Source organism: Cyanistes caeruleus, chromosome 1 (genome assembly GCF_971803275.1).
Source record: "Cyanistes caeruleus chromosome 1, bCyaCae1.hap1.1, whole genome shotgun sequence".
NCBI lineage: Eukaryota > Metazoa > Chordata > Aves > Passeriformes > Paridae > Cyanistes > Cyanistes caeruleus.
Window position 1 is genome coordinate 118,345,165 of NC_141701.1, and position 22,933 is coordinate 118,368,097.

Genomic DNA, 22,933 nt, shown 5'->3' on the forward strand with positions numbered 1-22,933 from the left:
AGGCTTTCCAGTTATATGTTGACTCATGCTTTCTAAAATGAGAAAGCACATTTTGCAATACAAAGGAAACAACTGAAGGTTTATAATTTGTTTCATTGTTACAAAAAAAAAAAAAAAAAAAGGAAAAAAAAGCAGATGCTGCTTTAAGGAAAACATTTAATTCTAGGAATTTCTGTACAACTGACCTCAGCAAACTTTTCCATCTTAGATGGATGACTTCTGCTTGAGACCCTGAAAGATTAAGATGCACACACACACCTAGAGTAGTTTATTGCAGAACTAATATTGTAACTTTAAAAAAAAAAAAACAACAAACAGATTCTGTACAAGAATACTGTTCAAATGGAATGTGTTAAAATAACATTTATTAATAAATACTTTATAAAATTCTATGTGAATACTAAATTAATAGATTCCTGTTTTAAAATTGCTTTGGTCCTCATGAATTTTCATAAATTCACTCTATACGCTTTTTTTTAAAAAAGGTATTAGCTGCTAAAAAGCACATTTTGCCTAAACTAAAAGGCTAATTTTCAACACTAAATATTGTTGCTTAAAAAAATATGAATCCTCAAAAGTCGGGCATTTAACAACAGTTATAGCTGGCTTGTTAGTTAACAGGATTGAGTCATTAACACTAAATCCACACACACTGAGGCACTGAACCATTGACTTTCCACTATTCAGAATATGGGCAGCAGACATTTAGCTTCATAGCAGGAATTAATTCCCAACAGCGTGAAATTCTCCATAAATCCTCATCATCATTGTCATTGTCCTTATAAAACACACCATGATAGCACACAAACTACTTGTCTCCCACAGGCAGCATTATATGAATATGGCTTGCATAAATTGACTTGGGGAAGGGGTGCTGGGGGTGCCAGAGCTGGATCACAGGCAGCATCATTTCTTTCTGATCGAAGTATTGGAGTTCTCCGTGGCTGAGATTTCCAACCTGCTTCCAATGTCACACCCAGGAGATGCTGTCTATGGTAAGGTAACACCTCCTCCTGAACAAGGCACTGGCCAAGGCTCACCACCCTGCGAGTGCCCTGGAGAGTGGATGATGGAAGTGGTCTGAGTTGTCCTTGGCTGTCAGTGGGATAGGGCACAGAGCCTGGTGAGCCCAGCAACAGGCTAGATTGGCAGGGCAAGAGGAAAGTGGAGTAGTCTCCAGAAGTAGCTTGTGGAAAAGCAGGATTCCTCCTTGATGGAAAGAGCCCAGGAAGTGCATTTAGAGTGACGTGTTTAGGAAGAGGCGGCTGCCACTGACCACATGGCAGAAGGACATCCTGGAGACAGAGGGCTGGGGCTTCTCCCGCAGCCCTTGCTCAGGCAGTCTCCAGTGCCCAGTTAGACCAGCAGCTTGAGGAAAGGCTGCAGGATCACTCCCCTAGAAAACAAGAGCATTTTAATGTGGAAGCAAATCTGATGAATAATATAAGGTGCCTGGTACAGTTGGTCCTTTTCCCGATGATACAGCCGATATAAATATGCTGCATGTTGTCTTGGCCTGTGAACCTGCGACAGAGTTACAAGAAGCAATAGCAAATAGCTTTTCATCCTTTACTTATTTCCACATCACTAGCAAGGATTATACCTAAAGGCCAATAGTATAGAGAGGAGACATTTCATTGTAATTACACATTTAGGCCAACATGTGTGGTTGGCTTGCCTAGTTAGCATTAAAAAAAGAAATAATTGAGCTATATATAATACACATCAGTCAAACTGTCAAGTTGCTGAATTTAACAAAACTTAGGCAAGGTTTTTGTATTTTTTCCTTTTTTTTTTTTTTCTTTTTAATGTAGAGGCTTTCATTTTAACAGCTAAATATTTTAATTGAGGAGAATGAATAAAATGAAGCTAAACCGTAATTCTAGTGCAGTGTAGCTCAACTGGGTATTCTAATATTACCAACAACTTTGATTTTTATTTTTTAATGTGTTTAAGTGCTACCCATATAGAGGGAAAGTTTTTTAAATTAACCCTGCAATGGCATTTCCTTTTTTGATGGTGAATGATGAAATTCAGATGTAGGGGAAATGCTTATTTGGGTTTTTTACAGTGGATACTCAGCTGGAACATTTTTCTCGACTGAATATTTGAAGAAAGTTCTCCTGGGAGCCATGACGAAGCAAAACCATTTAGCTATTACAACTGGAGATTAAAAAAAATTATAGATTCAGTATTTAAAACACTTTAAAAGTATATGTTTGTCTAAAATATAATAGAAAATCCTTTACATTTGTATTTTTTCATAATTTTTTTTGGTTCTTAGACTATATAATCAAGTCAAGATTTACACTGTACATTAAAAATCTTCTTCTTTTGAATGTATTTGCATAAATGGAAAGTGAGCTGTTAAAGAAAAGAATACTGATAAAAAGTTAGTCACCAAGATAAGAACTAATTCAGCAATGAGTGATGCTCAGAAATTTGCTTTCCCTTCCAGAGAGGCCCTGCTCCTTACAGTGCCTTCTCACACTTCAGTTGTTTCACTCTTCCTCCCACATGGAGAAGACCCACCCTTTTAAAACCCATGACTCCTCCAAAGACCAAAGGCACAGTCTTTGAGGAGGAGAGCTTTGCTTCAGAACAAAGCATGTTTGGGGCTAGAGGATTTTCTGGGAATAATGTGAATTTTACTATTAAAGATGCAGCTCAAAATGTTTGAACATTTTTTCACCAGCTCAGAGCCTGCTCCCTGGGCGAGCAGCAGGAGGTTTTGCCGCTGACGGATTTGAGAGCAAAATCAGGTTCCAATATACAGCAAGGCAGCATAATTAACTGGCATCATCTCTGTCTGATTTTCCCATCAATCACTGGGACCACTCGGGGATGCAAATCAGTTGTGCTGAGGGGCAGGCTCAGAGTCCAAACAAAAACCTTAATTGTGGCATAAGGCTCTTTTCCAGACCCTCTCTGCAGGACTGTATTTTATCCCAAGTGTGGGACTTGGCATTCTTGCAGCATTTTTTAGCTGCTGCGTGCCTTCTAAAAATTATTTAGCGTCCTAAAGAACAATTCCTTACCCGCACTAAACGGGTGTTAAGTGCCATTAAAGTCAGTGAAGCTACACTGCTGTCTGCCAGCTTGGGATCAGTTTGTGAACGTTTAAAGGAACGCCTGCAGAGAGAAGGTCTTTCCCTGGGAATTAAAAATGGCATTTTTCCAACTGGTCAGAACCATTACACTGATTTATTTCTCATTTATAGCCCATGAAGCCTGAGGCTGTTAGTTTTCGTTGCTAAAACAACGCAACCAGGTTAGGGAACAGAACTTTTCCAAATTATTATATACACATGGATTTTCCTACATTAATGACTGGCAGTGCAAAAAATTGCTGTAATTCTCAGGTGTTGCTCACTATGCCTCTACTGCACCACAGAAGCTTACAGGGCTGCTAGCATCAACACAGCTGGCTCACCATCCTGCTTCACCTGCGGCTGTGCTGTTTTCGCCTTTCCCTATTTATTAAAAACACTAAATCAGGAGCATTTGTATTTTTTAAAAGCCAAATGCTTGGCGCAGCTCAACTGCGGGTGAAGAGCTAGTGAAAGCAGCAGCCGTGCCAAGAGTTTTTAGGTGGGCTTGAAGTTTTTGCTTGTTCATTACCATTCTTTGAGAAAAAGAGGGAAGTGAGAAAGCCTTGGAATAAAAAAAAAAAAAAAAAGCAGGGAAAAAAAGCTGGGAAATGAAAAGGGAAGGGAAAAGGAAGGTGTGAGAATAACTGGAGGAGAAAAAGGCCAGGGTAGGGGAGAGAGGAGAAGGGGGAGGGCTAGACAAAAAAGCATGCTATTTGGGCTTGATTTTGTCCTGAAGCCACATCCTATATAACTGCTCTGAAAGAGGCTCTGAATGCGAGACGTGGTCTGCTGATAGCACAACGCTAACTCTTTTTTATTATGCTGTCAGCAGATGCCCTCGCTCTATATTTATAGCCTAATTACTCCTAGTTACCTATGTTTGACTCTGTTTAATACTTTTCATGCCTCACATTGGCTAACAAGCTGCAGTTTAACACAACTTTGTATTTCTGAGGCTGCAGGCTAGACTGGTGAGAAGGAAACATGACTATGTACAGAAACAGTTAGGTTTATAAACAAGTAACTGGTACCAAAAAATGGAGAAAGCACCAAAGCATTTCCCAAGCTGATAGCATATTAATTGCGTAACTCCCTTTTATGTAACTAAGTATAAAAGACATTTTAATAACTATAAAAATGAATAGCCAGAGTCTTTCAAGAACTGAGGAATCTTCCAGGCTTGAGTTATGGTTGTGAATGTCCTTAGCAGAGAGGACGCTTTGATACGGTACCACACTCCCCCAGCAGTTTCTGATCAACCACTTTTAAAGGATGGGGTTGATGTCTGTTCTGTGGCTGGCAAGCTGGGTGAGAGTGGAGCTTCCCACGACGTCACTGACTGAGGAGGAGGTCGTTATGGTGTTGTGCTGGATGACTTGCTGCTGGGAGCAAGCTGGGACCGGGCTTGCAGGAGGGCTGCTCTCAGGACCTGGGAAGGGAATGAGGGCACAGAGACAGCACACATTCATTTTTCCATCCAAGTAAAAAAACCTAAGCTGGGTGATACTCTTGGAAATACTGATGACCTGAAGCATGCACACGTCACAGTATTTCAAAATATAATTAGTTATCCAACACTCTCTGTCTTAAGGTTGCTTTAGTTTTCGATATTTTTATTTCATGCCAGCTTCTCTGATAGCAACCTGACTTCAGGAGCTGAGACCTTGAAAAAAGTCCAAGACCTTAATAACTGAAACTAATGTTGGGATAAAAAGTCTGATATCTTAAGGTCCTTAAAATCAGTTGGGATGCTTAAATGCTTTATTTGTTCCAGCAGGAATCAAAATTAGAGTGCAGTGCGCTGTAGCACAGAAAATCTAATTCAAGCAACAGCTGATAGGCATGTAATGCAATTACGTATTTTTTTCTTTGAGTACTGTTAAAGAGACAGATGCACAGTGGTGCAGAGGAGACAGAAATGGGCTCTATTTTAAAACAATGTCACAATCTAGCAAGCCCTGAGGCTCTTCTGAACCATCCTAGAGCAGAACAGAGAATTTGTCTCTAAATTACTGCACTTACAAAATGCATCAACTAGAAAGAATTGATTAAATGTCTCTGTTAGCTGAGAAAGTTTTTGGGAAAAAAAAAAAAAAAAAAAGAAAGAAAGATGAGAGTTAAAAAAGAGTTAACAAACCTTGAAAACCTGCGCCAGGCCTGGTCTGTGCCACTGTCAGAGCACAGTACCATTTTCGCTGGAAGGGACTGTAATGTTTTCCTTTTTAACTTTCCTTTTGAGAGTTATTTTAAGGTTCTGGCAGCACCGTGCCCAGGAGGACTCTTGCAGGTTTGGAGCTGTGAGTTCAGGCAGGATCCTCCACAGGGGAGTGAGCGTCCATCCGTGTGCATCTCCTTGCCGAAAGGAGGGGTGGGGAAGACTACCTCTGCTGTGTGGGATGCAAACCGGGGCTTTTTTGGTTTTGAGCGGGGCTGGATAAATAAGGGCAGGAGATTGGATGGCTCGGATGATGTTTGAGAAGACAGGTTCAAGTGATAATATGACCGAGAAAGGGTTCTGGAGGGAAGAATTGGAAGGTTTGCTTTCCTGTGAGGAGTGTGGAGACAGCACGAACATACCAGCTACTTACTTAGATATCCTTGTGATTCTTTCTGCATAGCTGTTATCGGACAGTCTTTATGTGTTAACAATAACTGTTTCAGCTGTGCTACCTCATTTTTCAGCATGGAAACCTCGTTCTAGAGAAGAAAGAGAGACTTTGGTTAGCAACAAAGCTTAAACCAGGCTGTTACGCTAAGCTTAAACCCAAGAACACAAAACCTGTTCCATAACTTTGAAAGAGCTGAGAAAAAAAGGCATTCAGGTGCTTGTGTGCCGAGTTTATGTTAACATTTTTCAGTGACATTATTTTGTAACCTCTGAAGGCAGTCTGACAAATGAATTAACTTCACAGCACCAGAGATACTTAAAGCAATGTTTCAGTCCACTTGGGAAATGCTGGGGCTCTCTGCATGAGGCCAGGGGCAGACCCATGGGGGCAAAGGCCACGTTGCCACGCTCAGGGGCACAGTGGCAGGACTTCTGTCACCTACAGCTCAGCTGCAGCCCGTGCCTGGATGATGCTCACACCTCTGAGTTTTGTGGGAGAACATTTTGGAGGAGTGCCATTCTACAAATGGTTTTCTGCCCTTGGCAGCGCACAGGCACACCTCTGCATGAAGCAGAAGTACTGCGCCTACCTTAAGAAAGACAGCACTATAAGAAAGGCTTTTATTATCATATTAGAGGTATTTTCATCTATCCAGTTCATTTTCCTCACTGATAGACCGATCTGTTTGTGCTTCTATCTCTCTGGCTTTGAATGAGGGTTTAACTGCATACCCTGCTCTGAAGAAATTTTTTACAGACATGTTAATGGCACTTCAAAAAAAAAAAATCCGCACAAAAAGCAGTGGCAAGGAAAGAAAATAAATACAACTCCATCTACTGAAGGCTTCTAAGTCCCAAGACAGCATTTTCCTGGCTTATCCTGCTAAAATGTAATTATTTCTTTAATTGAAGCACACACATCTTGATTAACAGACTGATTATGCCTGAGCTCCCACTAGGAGCTGACTGTGCGGGGGCAGCCCCAAAGGCACCATCAGTCAAGCACAAAGAGCCCCTCTGTGTCTTCAGGGGCGCAGACAGTGGCTCGCACCTGAAGCTGCATGTTTGTCTGGGTGAGCTCTTCTGCTTTCTTTTCCAGTGACATCACCCAGACCTTCCTCTTCTGTCTGCAGCGCGTGGCAGCGGCTCGGTTCCTTTCCAGAAATTTCCGCCTCCTCTCATCTGGGTCTTCGTCCACCACCCTCCTCCGGCGACCTCCAGTCGGCTGTGGTGGCTGTACCGTCTGCGTGGGCTGCATCTGCTGCGCCGCCGGCGAAACCTGCGGGCCAAGAAGATGTTTCACAGGGGGTGGTGAGGGGGGGAAGTTACAGAGGGGGATGCTGAAATGGGAAGGGAAATCTCATGCACTCTGCCTGCTCCCCAGCAAGGTCTGCAACAGGCTCAAGTCAAAAGCTGCACCAGGTGCCACTGAAAGCAGCTGCTGGCAAAGCCTTGCCATGGTCAAAGGGGAGATTTATTTAAAATGATCCTCTGAACGTTTTTTCATCCTTGAGTTAGTTCTTAAAAACATTCACTTATATGCATTATCTGCCACCTCCTATTTCAAACCTGAAATGTCCAGTTTCTCTCAGGATCTGTTTTGATCAGACGACTGTAGTAGTCTAATTTCCATGTCTCTCTCCCCTTGGCCCTCAATTGCCTCCAAAATTTTAGGCCTTTCCTATTTCCCAAGCTTCACCATCTCCACCTCAATCTTTGCCATCTCTGGAGACAGGAGCTGCAGAGCTCTTCACGCCTGCATGGAGTTGGGAAGCTGTGGGCTGGGATTGCACAAGGACAGCAGACATCACTGACCCTCAGGGGCAAAGAAAGAGTCTAGGTTGAACCTGTGTTTTGATGAATTGAGCTTGAACCTGTGTTCTGATGTCCCTGCACTGCGTGGATAAAGGATATTCTTCTTACCAGTTTTCATCTAACCTGTGCTGTGGACGCTATACGTTTTTTTATTCAATTTATCCCTGGCTTTGAGAGCAAAGGAACACCACATCCAGTCCACTGCTACGAAACTACAGAAAAAAGATCTACTTATGCTTTTTCAAGTGCAGGAGAGTATTGATCTTGCTCCTGAGAGTAACTGGCAAGCAATATTACAGAAAAGGTGAATGGTGGGGGCAGTGCCATGTAAACTATTCTCCAATCAACTCTTGGGCAGATGGAACATTCCCATGTCCCTGTCAGGAACCAGTGCCAGATTTAATGTGACTGCCTGGGAACAGGCTTTTGGACTACTCTCCTGCCTCTGTGGCACCTAGGCTACAGGGTTCTGGAGACACCCTCTCTCTCCCTCTGCTTGTGGTCTGGGAACCCAGCCCATGGATCATATTGCTCACACGCAGCTCACATTGCTGCCGCCACTCCAGCAGAGTGTGGAACAGTCTGGAAACTTGAATTGTTGACTCAAAATTAACCCTCTTGTTCTGGCAAAGCCCCAAACCTCTAAGGTGCTTCCTTTTGACTCCAGGGAGTGGACGTACTCGGTGCTTTGTCAGACTGATCCCTGAATTTCAACTGCTGCAATTAATGTGTTTGCCTAACACCTCTGTCTCTCTCAATTAAAATGATATTATCGTCTTGAGTCTTGCGAAGTTGAGGTGGCTTTTCAGCCTAGAATCTAGTTTGCTCCCTCCCCCATCTGACTTGTGGCAATTGCAGTGGCAATTTTATGTGTAATTATTCCGTACATCTGATAATGCTTTTTGCATAAAGCCAAATTCATTCCCAGCTTTATGTTGCACTGTCAGGGAATCTCTCTCACAGGAGCAGAAAAAATTGGTTTTTAAAGAATAACCTTCTAAAAATAAATAAGCCACCTCACATTTTCTGACTGATTTTTAAAATTTCAGCTTGCATGGACTCCATGCATGATAAAATATTCATAGGTTTGCTGATAAAATCTTCAACACCCTGTCCACACTGAGGTTGGAATGCAGGTCCATGGCAGCTGCAGTGGGCACAGCCCCCATTCTGACCAGCATCCTCTGGCTTCTGCCAGGACACTGCTGCCAAGGGATTCCAGCTGCTCCCTGTCCACCAGGGCTGGGCATGCTGCCTCTTTAGCAGCATGCCTGAGTGTAGAGATCTCAGAAATACCTTTTAATGTCAACATCTCATCAGAGACCTTTCGTTTTCTCACGCATAACACCTTTCCAGACTTCAGAGATCTGTTAATTATGTTTCCTTATCCCTTTTTGCTCCCTTTCCATTCAGCTTTAAAAATTCTTCTTCCTTACCTCTCTCAGTGAAGTCTGATACAAAGGCAGAAAAAAGTAACTACACAATTTTATTTTTTTTTAATTCCTCTCATATGGTCATATTCTCCTGAATGACTAGTGAATAATTTTGTTTTCAGAATATACCAGGCAGTCTCTGGGTAGTCAGAGTGCATTTTCAGAACAACAAAATCTTCTCTCCATCTTAGGAAGATATTAATTATAAGGGCTGCCATTATTCCACTAATAATGTCATGTGGGATAATTAACTGACTCTTACTTGATAGCTCTTAACCCTGAAATGTTAGACTATATCTTAGTAACCATCTAAGCATCATTCTCTAGCAAGATTTCATTGCCCTGCCTAGGACATAAGAAAGAAAATGAACTAAAGATAAAAATATAGGTTAATTTTGGTGTTCTTAGAGGATGCTAATCACGTATCCATAATGAAGACAAATATAGGACAGCTAAGAGAATGAAATGGCATCCAAACTCCAACTCTGCTTGAGCTATTACTCTGGCAAGTTTGATAGAAAGAAATCTTTAGAGGACCAATACAGAATAATAGTATAATTTTTGTAGTAGTTGAGGCAGCATAGCTAGAACTTGGTAGAGTATCTCTCTTTCTCAGAAAGATACCTGTCAGAAGCTGATTTCCACTTTTATTCAATATTTATTTTTGTTCTTTGCAATTTACCACAAAACTAACACCCATTCACTCATTCTATAAAAACGTAATGGCTTGGGCTCCTGTGTATCAAAATGGTAGCTGAACAGCATGAAATCAATTCTAACATTACAGAAGGCCATGGTGCAGAATAACAACAGTCTCGGCATGGGAGTATGCAGCTTACAGCAGCATGGACCATTCTGTCATCTGGCAGGTGGTTTGGAATGGAAGAATCTAGCTCAGAAGAATAAGGAGGTTAATAATTAGAAAATCGCACCATAAAATTAACGTCTGCCGGAGCAATCTGATCCCCAAAGAGGCCATTACCATGGGGACTATGGATGAGCTTTGAAAATAATAACTATGTGGTTATTACTCAGCAAGCCCTTTTTTTCCCCCTTCCACTGCATCTGTTCAGAAATCACTATTGCCTTTGCACCAGATGAGCAGATGCACAGCTAGAGCTCTGCTGCCTGGGGAAACCACTGACCCTGGGATTCCTACTCCATCACCCTCTGTCTGATCCCCTTGGTGACACTTACACCCATGGACAAGGTGAAGATCTCCTTGATCTCCCATGGGGTCTGTTGCCTCCAGAAAACAGACAGTGCATGGCAAAGCTTATTTGACTACACAGACCTAGCTCCAGAGACTGTGTGGTGCTGGACACAGGGTGACCCTGACACAGCTTTGTGGCTGCCAGTCAGCCCACCTACCCATGTGCCTGCCTGGAGAGTCTTTTGTGGTGCCTAGCTAGCGGGGAATACAAAGCACAAGAAGCTGAAGCTGTCCTAACTGGGTAAGAAAGTCAAGGCACCTATTCATGTGGGTATAGGGGAAGGCCATTGGCTCTTATCTGATCTTATCCTTAAAACTGTGACTTTGTTTCCCCGTGGTAGCTGTTTCCCCTGGTAGTTTTCACCCATTTAAAGTGGTGATGTAGATGTTTTGCAGCAGTGCTCTATACCATGGGATCTGATGCCCTCAACTGCATTAACATCTTTATCCTCCCAACCCCTCAATAAAGGTTAAATGACTTCGCCCATGTCATCCATGGAGTCCTCAGTTTGCTAAGCACAACTTTATCCTTGCTCCCTGAGGGATCTCCAGTACAGCCATCAGGTTACTTTTGGTTTCTCTGATATGAGATGGTGTCTTTTTTATTGGAGTTTTTAAACAACTCCAAGGAAAATAACTCATTAACAGATGGGAAAATAATTGAATTCACAAAGTAAAAACTGAAGTAAACTTAGGAAAGCTCTGGACATCTTCTCACAGGGGAGTCTGCTCCTCTCTTACTTAGACTGTTTTCTCTAAAGCTGACAATTCATTTTACATTAGCAAATACTTAAGGGAAATTCCATGTGCTTGCAGACTCTGCAGTAATAAAGCTAGATGTTAGTAAATAGTTAATGTTGTGGGACACTGGGATGTCAGCCAAATACTCTCATTTTCTTTAATGTTTTCTAAGAGCTTGTCTGAAAGGTATTTGCAAGCAACACAATACTTCACAGATTGAACTTCTTATGGCTGGCATTCCTCTTTGTGCTGACATTCCATGCACTGCCTGTTTGTCTTCTTAACTTTGCTCTCCAGACCTGACATGTTAGAGTGACTTCCCCCAGAGCTTTATTTTCTTGTGCGATCCTGATGCAGAAGCCTATCATCAGACATTAACAAAATTCCTGTTAAAAATTACTCTGCTGAAGTTTGTGCTCATTAGCTCATTAGTTCAAGAAACATTCAATTCAGATATTGAATTATCCAAATTGCTGAAGCCTGGTCCAAAAAATGGAGTCCTCCACCTCATTCAGTGGAGACCTTCACTGACTTGTCACATGAATACAAGTCTAAATTGCTTTCTTTTTTTAAATCTCTCTCCTTGGACTGGCTTCACCCTCTTTTCTTCTCCTGCCACAACATGCACCAACAGCTGATTTTTCTCTCATTCTATGCAGATGTCTGTCCTGTTCACAGGGTCTGGACCAGTTAATCTTTTCTAAGACAGTGTATCCTAACTTAGAACCACTTCTAATATCTCCAGTCTTGGATACCCCACCCCCGGCCACACATACACATACCAGTGCCATTTCATTTCACTAGAGACTTTGTTATGTATTTCTGCAGGTAGAACTCATACAGCTTGTTAAATCTTGGCCTGAGAAGTTCAGGTTCAAGCACATTAAGCAACATATATAACATGCCAATCTCTGTAATAAACCTCATCCGTAAAAGGATATGTGGCAATCTGCAGAGCTCAGAGCACTGAAAAGCCTTGGAGCTCCTTATAAAGTAAGAAATTACAAATGTCTAGTAAATTAGGCAGCAAAACAAGTTGTTGCTTCACTCCATTTTCTAAATAAAGTTTGAGCATCCCCATCACCATTAGCACACATTTACAAGCAGCCCGAGGGGCTTGTATCTAACAAGACATGCATGCAAGAAGAAACAATACTGAGTTCAGGCTTTAACTCCATCCAACAGCAAAACTCAGCAACGCAGCAGGACATGAAGGTCTACCTGTGCTTGTCCGCCCGAGTGCAGCGGGGGGTGCGGTGAGGTCTGGTGGTGTGCTGGGTGTGCGTGAAGGTGCGAGTGGGAGTGGTGGTGGGGATGGTTCTGCTGGTGATGAGGCTGAGGATGAGGATGGTGTGCCGGATGCTGGTGCTGATGTGGGTATGAATGATGAGGTGGCAGTGTCTGGTGCTGATGAGGATGTGAGTGCATATGATGGTGCGGTGTCTGGTCCTGTCGCGAGCTCATCATTTCCATCATGTGGCCCATGGTGTTCATATTCCCGTTCGACATGGCAGCAGGATGATGAGTCAGTGCTGCCTTCAATCTCTGGAACAGAACAAGGCAGAAAATTCAACATTTGTACATGATGATCTGACCAATCAGAAATGCTGTTGCAGAAATGGTGCCCTGTCTTGTGTTTTGAGATTTATTTAGTTTTTTTTCTCTTGCCGTTCCTTTGATAAAAGCCATCTTACTTCAGTTTGAGAAAGAACACATTCTTGGGCTCTAATCTAGTTTTCCACATTAAATATTTACAGATACAAACGTCTGAATTGAAATGTAACAGTTACAAATTTCCTACTGTGCCTGTGAGGAAAAATAACTGTCTCTTTGGCCAGCTGAGTAGGGTTAACTTCATCAAGCTTGTATTCTTGCAACTTTTAAAAATTAAAGTCTGATTAAAATAAAGACACAACAAAGTGCCTGTCTTGTTTCTACTTCAGGTATTATTTAAAGGATTTATTGGAAAATGCATTGCACTGATGTATTTTTCAAATTCAGGTGTCCTAGTTCTTTCCTCAAAAAGATGGGAAAATAATGAGGGTGGCCTCAACCTGATCCTCCTTTGCTGAAAAGTTCAAGTATGTGTTGTCCTTTTATTACATGCTGACTTCTCTCTGTTTTGTATGCCACATGTCACTGGATTGGGCCCTGGAATCTGTCCAGGGCAAAACTTTCCCTTTTATCAATGGAATTTGTCCACTTTCACCTGAACACAACTAAAGGCCAGTGGGAAAGGTTGGTCCAGGTTTGGGCTGTGGCATAGGGCCTTTGTGTACAAAGGATATTGTGGAAATACAGAATAAAAAAGTTCCCTTTCAGTACAATTACAGGGTTATCCCAAAGCTGTGAGCTGTACTGGCATATTACTGAAATTGCTGGCATCCTTCATGAGTGTGCCAAAGGTAGAGCTTCTCAGATGCCAGCTAGGATAAGAGTTTCTTCCAAACCCATAGAAACCTCCTTCACATCCATGGTTCTGCTTCTTGCTCAACATAGAACATTATCTACAGGCAGCTACCCAAGCCGTCTTTAATTCCATTTTCAAAGAAGTCAATTGATTTACTCTGACTTGTGCAAGTAATTAGCAGAAAATGTTAAGATAAAAAAGAAAGGAAGGAGGTGCATAGTATCACTTGATGCCAGACCAGCACAATTTGAATAACCCATCAACTACCTCCTAATTCATTACCAAGCCAGAGGATAGAATGAATAGCAGAGAGCTCATCTGTAGGAGATGTCACCATAGGACAGTCAGTAAAAAAATGCAGTGGCAGGGAGAGATGAATGGTAGGAGGCACAGAAGTGAGCCTTTCCTCACAGCAGTATCTATCTGTGGGTCACAGATGATTGTCAGAAGATCCTATAAGCCAATGTGACAAAAAATGCCAGCAGAGGAACAATGGGCAGGCTGAACTGCATCTTTAAAGCAAAAAAGAGTGACTGCCAGGATACTCAGAACTTACAGATGGGTATTTCAGTCTATTTTGTTTTGAAATAACATCTGTCTGTTGCAACACTGCAAAGGTAAAGGCTTCTGTTTTCAAAGCTGTTACTGTATTGTATTTGTACAACTGTGAGTGAGAAATAAACAAATTCTTAAGAGGAAAAAATAAAAGAAAAATAGAAGAAAAAACAAAAGAAGGTTGTGGAAGGGAAAAAGAAGTAACATTCAGTTCGAATGTCATCCTCAAGTTTTTGTATACATGTGCTTTTTCAGACTTCATGAAGGTCATTTTACTGAGACACTCTTAATAGACCTATTAATCTAAATTTGGTGACTTCTTTCACTAATGATCAACTGTCTGACCAAGACTTAAAAAAAAAAAAGGATACATTTGCAAAACACATCTCAGTTTGCAAGAATGAAGTCTAGACTAATGTCTTTTAAGAAGTTTCCTTTAAAAAGTCTATCAAACCATAACTACATGGTGTCATCACCCTGATGATCTTGCTTTAATAGAGATCAAAGGTGACAGTGCCAGTGGGGTTAAGTACCTCCTTCTCTACCTCTAAAGTCAGAACAGAGAGCAATCTAGTATCAGTAGCAGTAACCCATCCTGGGCATCAAATGGAGGACTGGAGCAGCTGTTGTCCTTAAGGTTCCTGAATTCCAGTGCCACCCTGGTTACTGCAAGCAGCTCCTCAAAAGGCTCAGAATAACTGGTGTTACCCAGGAGCGTACTAGGAAATACGGAGGGCAATGCATTAATAAGTCAAGTCTTTGTGTCACGTTTCTTCAACACTCACTAAAATATTGTTCATGGAGCTGAGCCACCATGCATGTCTAAGACAAAGCACCAACAAAAACTGTTGTAACTTTGTTTTCTAAATCTAAATGCAAAATAACCAAGCTCTCATTAGCCAGCAGTTTTATGTGACAAATACCTTACAAAATCTACCATGTCTATTTGTCAAAGACCTCTGAAGCTGAACTACAGTATGTCTTCTAAACTGCAGACTTTCAAAGCAAAAGAAAAAAGAAGAAAAAACTTAATCTGTGGATAAACTTTTTTTTCAGCTGTAAAAACTGAGGCTTACTAGTGTGGTGCAACTTCAAGGGGAATAAATTATTTTGTTTTCTTTCTGTAGCCCTTCTACCACATCCATTTATTTGAGACAACAAATCAAGAGAGACAGTGAGAGGTCTGACATGCAGCTGGTTTCAGTCAATAGGGGTCATTTCCATTTGGTCTGTGTATTTTACAAGCTCCTTGTTCACTGTTCCCAATGGGAGGGTGGGCCAGCTGCCCTGGATCCCAGTCCTGGTAAGAAACCAGCTCTCTACATTATCCTGTCCCAGGGCAGCAGCCATCGCCTCCCTTTAACTTCATCCTTAGATCAGCTCTGCAGCAGCAAGAGTCCTGTCCATGCCCACATCTGGAGCAGCCTTAATCTTCCAATAACCAGTCACTGCTGCCAACCAGAAACATTCAGAAAACGATAACTTTTTTTTTTTGTTTGGTCTTCAGTGAGATCAATTGTTTTTGATATTTTAGTTAGAGCAGAGGGAGGGAAAATCACTAGAACTTGGTATAAACTCTTTGCGCTGAGTATGTGTAGCACTCAAAGGGCAGGCTGCAGTTTTGTTATTGTTTCTTTTATGTGTGTTAATTGCAAGCAGCTGTTTTAGTTTAGTGTCAAATAAAATATGATGGCATAAAAATTGAGCTTATTGGACTGACGACACCACCAAATCCCCTCTAGAATGAAATGGTAACTCAAGATCCAATTCTGCGGACGTTCAGTTTTTTCAGGAGCTGTGTGACTGACTTCACCAGAGCCTGCAGGAACCTGGGAGTTTGCAAATTGGGACTGAAACAGAAGACTTGCTACTCAGACCTGCTTTCACCTAAACATAAAATATCTGCTAACCTCATACCAGTGATTTTTAGGGCACAATCACTTTTTTCTCCCTTTTTTAAGGCAATTAAAAAAAAAATATCCACCAAGCCAAGAGGAAATGGAGCTCCTCATCTTTACTGACTTTTGGGCCTTACTGATTATTTTTATTATTCTATCAAAGTAACGTAGTGGCCAACATCAGTTATAGCTAATTTCCACTCAGTCACAACATTTCAGTAAACAACCATGAGTGACACAGCAAGAGAAATCTTTCACAGAGGACAGCCTGCTTTGCCTCTAATAAAGTGAATAAATAAAATTCCCTTTTGATCCTACAGGATGTCAGAAGCACTTATACTTTCATCTTTGATGCTGAGGAGGAAACAAAATCCACCAGTGGATATTGGTGCTTCACAGGTATGGGCATTGTGTTCCCTGTACAGAACAGGCTCCCTGTGGCAATGCCCCTAACTGACACATTTACTCTGAAGCCACCCCACTGAATGCCAGATGAAGGTAACAACTCAAAGAAGTTATCCTTGTGCCTGGAGTATTGTGGGTTTTTTGAAACAAGAGTGTTTTCACAGTGTTTCCTCCATCTGACATCATAGTGCAGTTAATTGCTTGATGATTCCTTTTATCAACATGGATCCTAACTTATACACTGAACATCTTTGGACAAACCCCAAATCTGCCAAAAATAGCCTTGAAGCATTTGAGATCCTTAATGAGAAACAGTATCAGCTTCCCTAACACTTTTGCTATTCTGGATTTTGCTGCTTTCTAATTTTCCTCAGTTGCAACATGTATTTCAAAGTTGGCTTGGTTTTTGCCCTACCTTTCTTTCTCAAAAATTGTTAGTGAAAACCAGACAGCATTTTTTTGGTTTGTTAAAAGAAGGAAAAAAACCCACCAAACTGTAAATTTGGAGGTTGCTTTTCCCACATTTAAAAATGCAAATAATTTTGTGGGTTTCACATGTGTATTAATACTTAAAATATTTAATCATTATTTATAACATTTGTGTAATGTTATCTTTAAAACAGGCATATTATATGCCATAATCATATATATGACTATAAAATACAACTTTCTCCCATTCATATCTCAATGGAGAAATGACAACAATATTCAATTTTACAGGTGCTCTGTGCTTGTATCAAACAGTAAGCTATTATAACACTATGCTGAATTTTAGGTTGGGACAGACATGGAATGCTGGTTTTGAATAGGATTGAATTGTTCCAAATAAATATGCATTGCTGCACTCAGAAAAAAAGCTCTCTTCCCTTCTGGTCTGCATGCCCAAATCCCACTAAATTAGAAAGAGACAAGACCAGCTGCAGTATCTAGTTAATGTCTGGTATATTCTTATCAGGAGATTATATCAGACCCTGGAAGGCACATGAAATATGATCTCAAAGATATTTTCTTGCACTAGCGACTGTGATTCTAGTCCCTATTATACAAGGGTTTAATCAGTTCCCCACAGGGGACAGAAGAGTCTAGAGAGGGGAAATCAGAAAGGATTACAGACATCAAGCATCACCACACATCTGCAATTCAGTAGCAACCTCACGGTAATGATCTTGATTAGCTAAACTTCATGGCAAGCATACCGTTGACTTCAGTGTCACTAATATTGTTTTCTCATCTGCAACAGTCAAGCTTGCCTTTTAACTCTAAGCATCATACCCAAAATGAGTATACAGAGTTAAGCCAGTGACAGCTGGCTGTCAGAACTTCACCCAGCACATTTCAGAGCATCACACCGAATTTTATCCTTTCCTTTAACTATGACTGCGACAAGAGAACTTAGCATAAATGTCACCCAGGTCTTCTACAGTTGGCTGCTGACAAGCATTTCACAGTGTAAATAACAGAAACCACTCTTCACAAATGTTCCACTTCCATTCATAAAAGTAAATTGGAAGCAAATCATCTCCACTCAATAAATGAACTGCAGATACTTATGAGCACATTTCAGAGACTGGCAATTAGAAAGTCTCTGATGCCACATTAAATGCTTTCTCCTACATTTCTTGTGCAGTACAACACAGTCCTGCCTATTGATGAAAGGAGGAGTATAAGATGTGTGAGAAGGACATGAAATCCAGAACTGAAGTGACACCTTACACTAATGTAAAGAGAAAAGCGGGATACATTTAATTCACAACTCGCCAGTAAACAGTGCCAAATTGCTAATCTTCAAATTATTCTCAGGCTGTTTGGCAAATCTGAATTATACTTTCCCCTTCTTTTGTGCTTTCTTCCCTACTTAGGTTGGATTTTGTAACAACATGAACAATGGATCGTCACTCAGCCTTCAGTGCAGCTCAGCCTCTAATAAAAACAACAAATTTTCTCCCTTGTATTTCCAAACGCAAACTGAATTAAACTTCAGCGGAAAGCAGTGAGAATCAACTGCAAGCAATCAAAGCAGCAATAAAACTAATAGACACCACGCTGCTCAAGGACGGGTCAGCTGCAAGAGCTGCTCCAGCGTCCCTGAGCTCGGGGCACGGGGGAGCTCTGAGCAGCCAGGCTGCCCGCTGACATCAGCCCCAGTGACGGACGACTCTCCACATGACTGCCAGTTTTAAATAATCCAATGCAGGTCGAAGCCAGGGTGGCCCAAGGGTATTCTGTCGGAACTGCCATTTTCTGGTGATGGCATTTCATTGAGAACAGCCACGGCTCCAGGGACAGCAGAAAACTTAATGTGAGTTTACATCCCAGCACTGCCCGGCAATTTCCTTCTGCTCCTCTCAGAACACCTTGCAAGAGAGAAAAGTACCAGTATCCTTGTGCAATGTACCACCTTTTTAAGGATCAGTAAAAGACTAAAGTCTCTGTTCCTATTCTACGTAAATTTTTCATGAACAAATAAATTATAATCAAAGCAGAAAATACACCGAAAGAATGGTTTATATTTCTCACCATATACTATTTCTTGCATGAATCATTTCTCAAATCAGTATTAAACAACTGGATTTGATTTGCACAGGAGTCAGGAAGTGTAAAGTTCAAAAAATCAAACCCCTAATTCCCACCAAGTCTAAGTCAATCCCTCCATGTGTATTCATGAAAAGGGATATTTAATTATATAATCACACAAAAGATAGCAAAGTGATTTATTACTGGCAAATGGTGTCATATAATTTCAACATACAATACCAATGGAAGGATCCAAAAAATACAACCAACTTCTGACTGATTTCCCCACTGTGTGCCAGAGTCCAAAAGAAAAGCAGCTACTTAGCTGCTACCTACCCCTGGAGAGGCCAGTTTCTGACAGCAAAATGCCTGACACTTGGGGATTAATTACCTGCCTGCTGGTTTTGTCTGGGACAGAGGTAATTTTCTTCACAGTAGCCAGTATGGGGCTGTGTTTTGGATTTGTGCTGAACACAGTGTTGATTACACACCACAACATTTTTGTTATTTCTGAGCAGGGCTTACACAGGGTCAAGGCCTTTTCTGCTTCTTGTCCTGCCCCACCAGCCAGCAGGGTGGGGCTGCACAGGAACCTGCAAGGGGACACAGCTGGGACAGCTGATCCCAACTGACCAAAGGGATGTTCCGTGCCATCTGATGTCCTGCTCAGGATATAAAGTGAGGGGAAGTAGAAGGAAGAGGGAGATGCTCAGAATGATGATGTTATCTTCCCAAGTCACCATCAGGGTTGATGGGGCCCTGCTTTCTTGGAGATGGCTGAACACCTGCCTGCTCATGGAAGAGAATGAATTCCTTGTTTTGCTTTGCTTCTGTGTGTTTCTTGCTTCACTTATTAAACTGTCTTTGTCTCAATTAATGGATTTTCTCAGCTCTATCCTTCTGAATCAATCGCCCATTCCACCAAGAGAAAGTGAGCTGGCAGCTCTGTGGGGCTGAGTTGCAAGCTATCAGTAGGCAGGCACATATGAAATCACTATTCTAGTTTTCAAAACAGTCAGTCTTTGGTTTACTTAGTCCTCCACATTAACCTATGGGCTATTCCCATGCATGCTATGCTGTCACCTGTGGAAAACACAGAAAAAGGAGGTGGCAATTCAATCACTCAGTGTTAATCACACTCTGTAAGACACTATGAAAACGGGGGCTTAAGGGAGCCTGTGTCTGTATTGCTCATCTTCATGTTCTGTTCTCTTACATCCATTTAAAAGCTCATTCCCAAGGTGAGGGACCTTAGAGTTTTTTCTTCACATTGGACATAAAGCACTTTTAGCAACGTATCTGGCAGAGAGGTTGAGGCTCAGGTCTTCCTCATTCCTGCAAGCAAATGCTCAAAGTTTCTAAAATCATGTTTCCATGTTCCAGGACAATGCAAGTGGAAAGTGTTTGTACACTGCTTACATTGCTATATCTCTGAATATGTTGCCTGAGAACACAACAAACATTTATGATTGCATTAAATGAGAAAAGTGGGAATTGATTTCAGAGGAAGTTGGGGGATTTCCTATACAAGCCAGATATAGAGCAAATCCTCAGATCGGAGCACTCTAACACTGCAAGGAACGCTAGGTTTGTGTGTTTTAATCTGTACACAGAGATCAGATGGGATTAGCACTGCAAAAATTTCTCCCCACAGACTACTGCTCTGAAACCTTGAGACCCCTTAATGTGTACTTCAGCTTTTTGATGACAATGCAAAATGCTTACTTTCCTTTTCCCTCTCAGGAGCATAAAACACACACCAAGAACACAAGAAGGGCAGCTCTAAAGTCTTTCCTGTCAGAAGATTTCTGAACTTTCATCACCCACCTCTCACTAAGGCTGATTATGATTAAGTCATTCATATTTAAAGAAAAATGCCATCCAAGTACATAAAACTTGGGGTTTTATTTTTTTTCCTTCGCTGGTGTGATTTTTTGAATACTCGTTTTTCCTGGATTAAACCCAGCACATTTAAAGGGCAACTAGCAAGCCAGAAATCGGATACATGTGCACTTAAAAGTCCTTTGATTTCATCCCAGATGTGCAGTGCTCAAGGGCATACACACACACACACACACACACACACACACACACAGAGCACAGAGGACATGATCTGGTCTGTAGATTTTGTTTCAAGATTATACCAACCAGACTCTGAAATGTAAAACTGAAGCCCTGACCACTTACAGCCATTAGAGATCCCAGGGCTCTCTGTGAAAGAGTATTGATGTTCATTAGCCCCTTGGCCTGACTGAAAAATTCACCACAGGTAATTAGACATTGTCTCATTACCATGCAGTTTTAGGTGAAGTTATTTTTCTTCTTAATTTCTAAAGGTAAGTGATTCCTGAAACATTTTAAAGCATTCATGGATTATTTTTTTTTTCTGAAGAAATGACTAGAATATAAAGTGCAGTACAGGGACATAAAATAAAATATAAAATATAAAATGAGAGGGTTCTTACAGGTTATTTCGCATTTTTTTAAAGCTTTATTTCTTCATCTAACCCAAAAGAATGAAAATAGCATTTTAATTCAGCAGACAGCTTTTGATTATCTAGTAGTGAAAACATAATGTCTAGTGGCTTTTTAAATACATGCACTCCAGTAAAGCATATAGCAGGTAGATACAAACCATAAAAGGTGTGAACAGGCTAATATAGTGTCCATTTTCACTGTTATAAAAGAAATAAAATTTATGCTGAGAGTTGTACGAATGGGTATCATGAATATTCAGCACAGAACACATCGGTGTTGGTAAGTACTGTCCTATTATGGCCCTGTGTAAAGTCTCTTATGCCCTTCCAGGTTTCCCCACGTTGTCCCCCTGACTGCATCCCTCAAGCTGCTGCCCTCCACCGTGCCCTTTTTGTTCTCCAGCAGCAATGCCATCCCCCTTTGTTCATAGACAGCTCAAGTTGCTGCCTTGTTTTTCACCACCTCACATGTATCAGCTGCTTTCAAACAGTGTTGTCTTGGGTCAGAAGCATTGAATTTCAAAGCCACTTGGGGCTCCAGGAACAGCAACATCTCAACCCCCTACCAGATACCAGCTGCCTACTCTATCAGTGCCACAAGGTTTTTTAATACACTTTAGGACAGTTACAGTGTGAAACAAGAGAGAAAAAGAATGAAGCCTTCAACCATTCTTCTTTTATTGGAGTTGGTGATTTACACTAATGGGTTTTACTTTGTGTTTGAAAGGACTAGGAATGCATCCTCACACACTCCCCATGGTTCAGTTGACAAGCAATGACTTAGTAAAATGCAATATATTAGTAGCTCACTCTCTTGCGTGTGGCATGTTTACTCTTTGGCAATGCTGCTTTTCAGAGCATTGTGTCAGAGCAAACCAAAACACCACCTTCCCCAGCAAAGGGAAGGATGCTGCTTGCTTGGTAAGCCATTGAATCAACCTGTCATTTCTGGACAGCTGGATTTGGCTTTCCCTTGGCATGTATCACAGGATACAGAACAGATTTCCACAGGTCAGGGGCCTGGCTAGACCCACAGTTGCAGTGGCTGTCACACAAGCAGGATTTCCTTTCCAGCACCAAGTGACAGGTACAGCATATCCTGCTTTGCTTCATTGTGGACTCTTCCCTGTTCCTCTTGTCAGTGGAAAGAGGGCATAAATAACCATCTAACACCAAATTCCTGGAAGAACTGGCCTGTCTGGAGACAGATAAGAGCAGAGTCCATAAAGCAACCTGCACCCTGAGGCAGGTAGAACACCATGTGTTGGGTGAGCACCAACCTGGGAATGGGGTGATTCTAGAATCAGACATCTCCTCACCCACCTGAAGTATGCCAGCATCCTGGGAAGAGACAATTCCTGCACAGCAGTTATCTGTCTGTGCTTGGTAAGCACAGCTTGTGTCCTTCACAGCACAAATGAGTCTTCCGAAAAGCATGACAGGGATCTAGCTGCTCCTGCTATTACCCTACCTTCCTTTTTAAAATATTTCTTGTGTACTTCTCCTGAGTGAGAGAGAAAGGCATAAATACCATCTTGTTTAACACATCTTCCTGTCTCCTCTCCCTGCCTTGCAGACAGCATTATACATCTTCCTGACACCACCATTGTCTGATTCATTTGACATATGCACCAGAAAAAAAAATGTCACGTTCTGAACAAGAACATAACACTGTGATCTCATTCCCATCTCAGACTCTGCAGCACCTCCCATTTCTTGCTATTTTAGAAAAGGAAGGACTGGGAAGCTTTTCCAGCTTACTTACTGGGAAA

General features: G+C 41.5%; 1 protein-coding gene and 1 long non-coding RNA gene across 5 annotated transcripts in view; one reads left to right on the forward strand and one right to left on the reverse strand.

The window, feature by feature from the left end:
* The window catches only part of LOC147655852 (uncharacterized), a 23,183-nt gene extending 10,362 nt beyond the window's left edge, over window positions 1-12,821 (forward strand). The window contains exon 2 of the long non-coding RNA XR_015277003.1: window positions 6,800-12,821. This is a non-coding gene — a long non-coding RNA (uncharacterized LOC147655852). The remainder of the gene's footprint in view (window positions 1-6,799) is intronic.
* The window catches only part of CREB5 (cAMP responsive element binding protein 5), a 253,831-nt gene continuing 232,830 nt past the window's right edge, over window positions 1,933-22,933 (reverse strand). For all 4 annotated transcript variants that reach the window (XM_086852843.1, XM_086852837.1, XM_086852832.1 and 1 more), the window contains 4 exons: window positions 12,124-12,447; window positions 6,752-6,979; window positions 5,681-5,789; window positions 1,933-4,521 (listed from right to left, as the gene is read on the reverse strand). In XM_086852843.1, coding sequence (XP_086708969.1) covers window positions 4,358-4,521; window positions 5,681-5,789; window positions 6,752-6,979; window positions 12,124-12,447 — 825 coding nt within the window. In that variant the 3' untranslated portion in view covers window positions 1,933-4,357. The remainder of the gene's footprint in view (window positions 4,522-5,680; window positions 5,790-6,751; window positions 6,980-12,123; window positions 12,448-22,933) is intronic.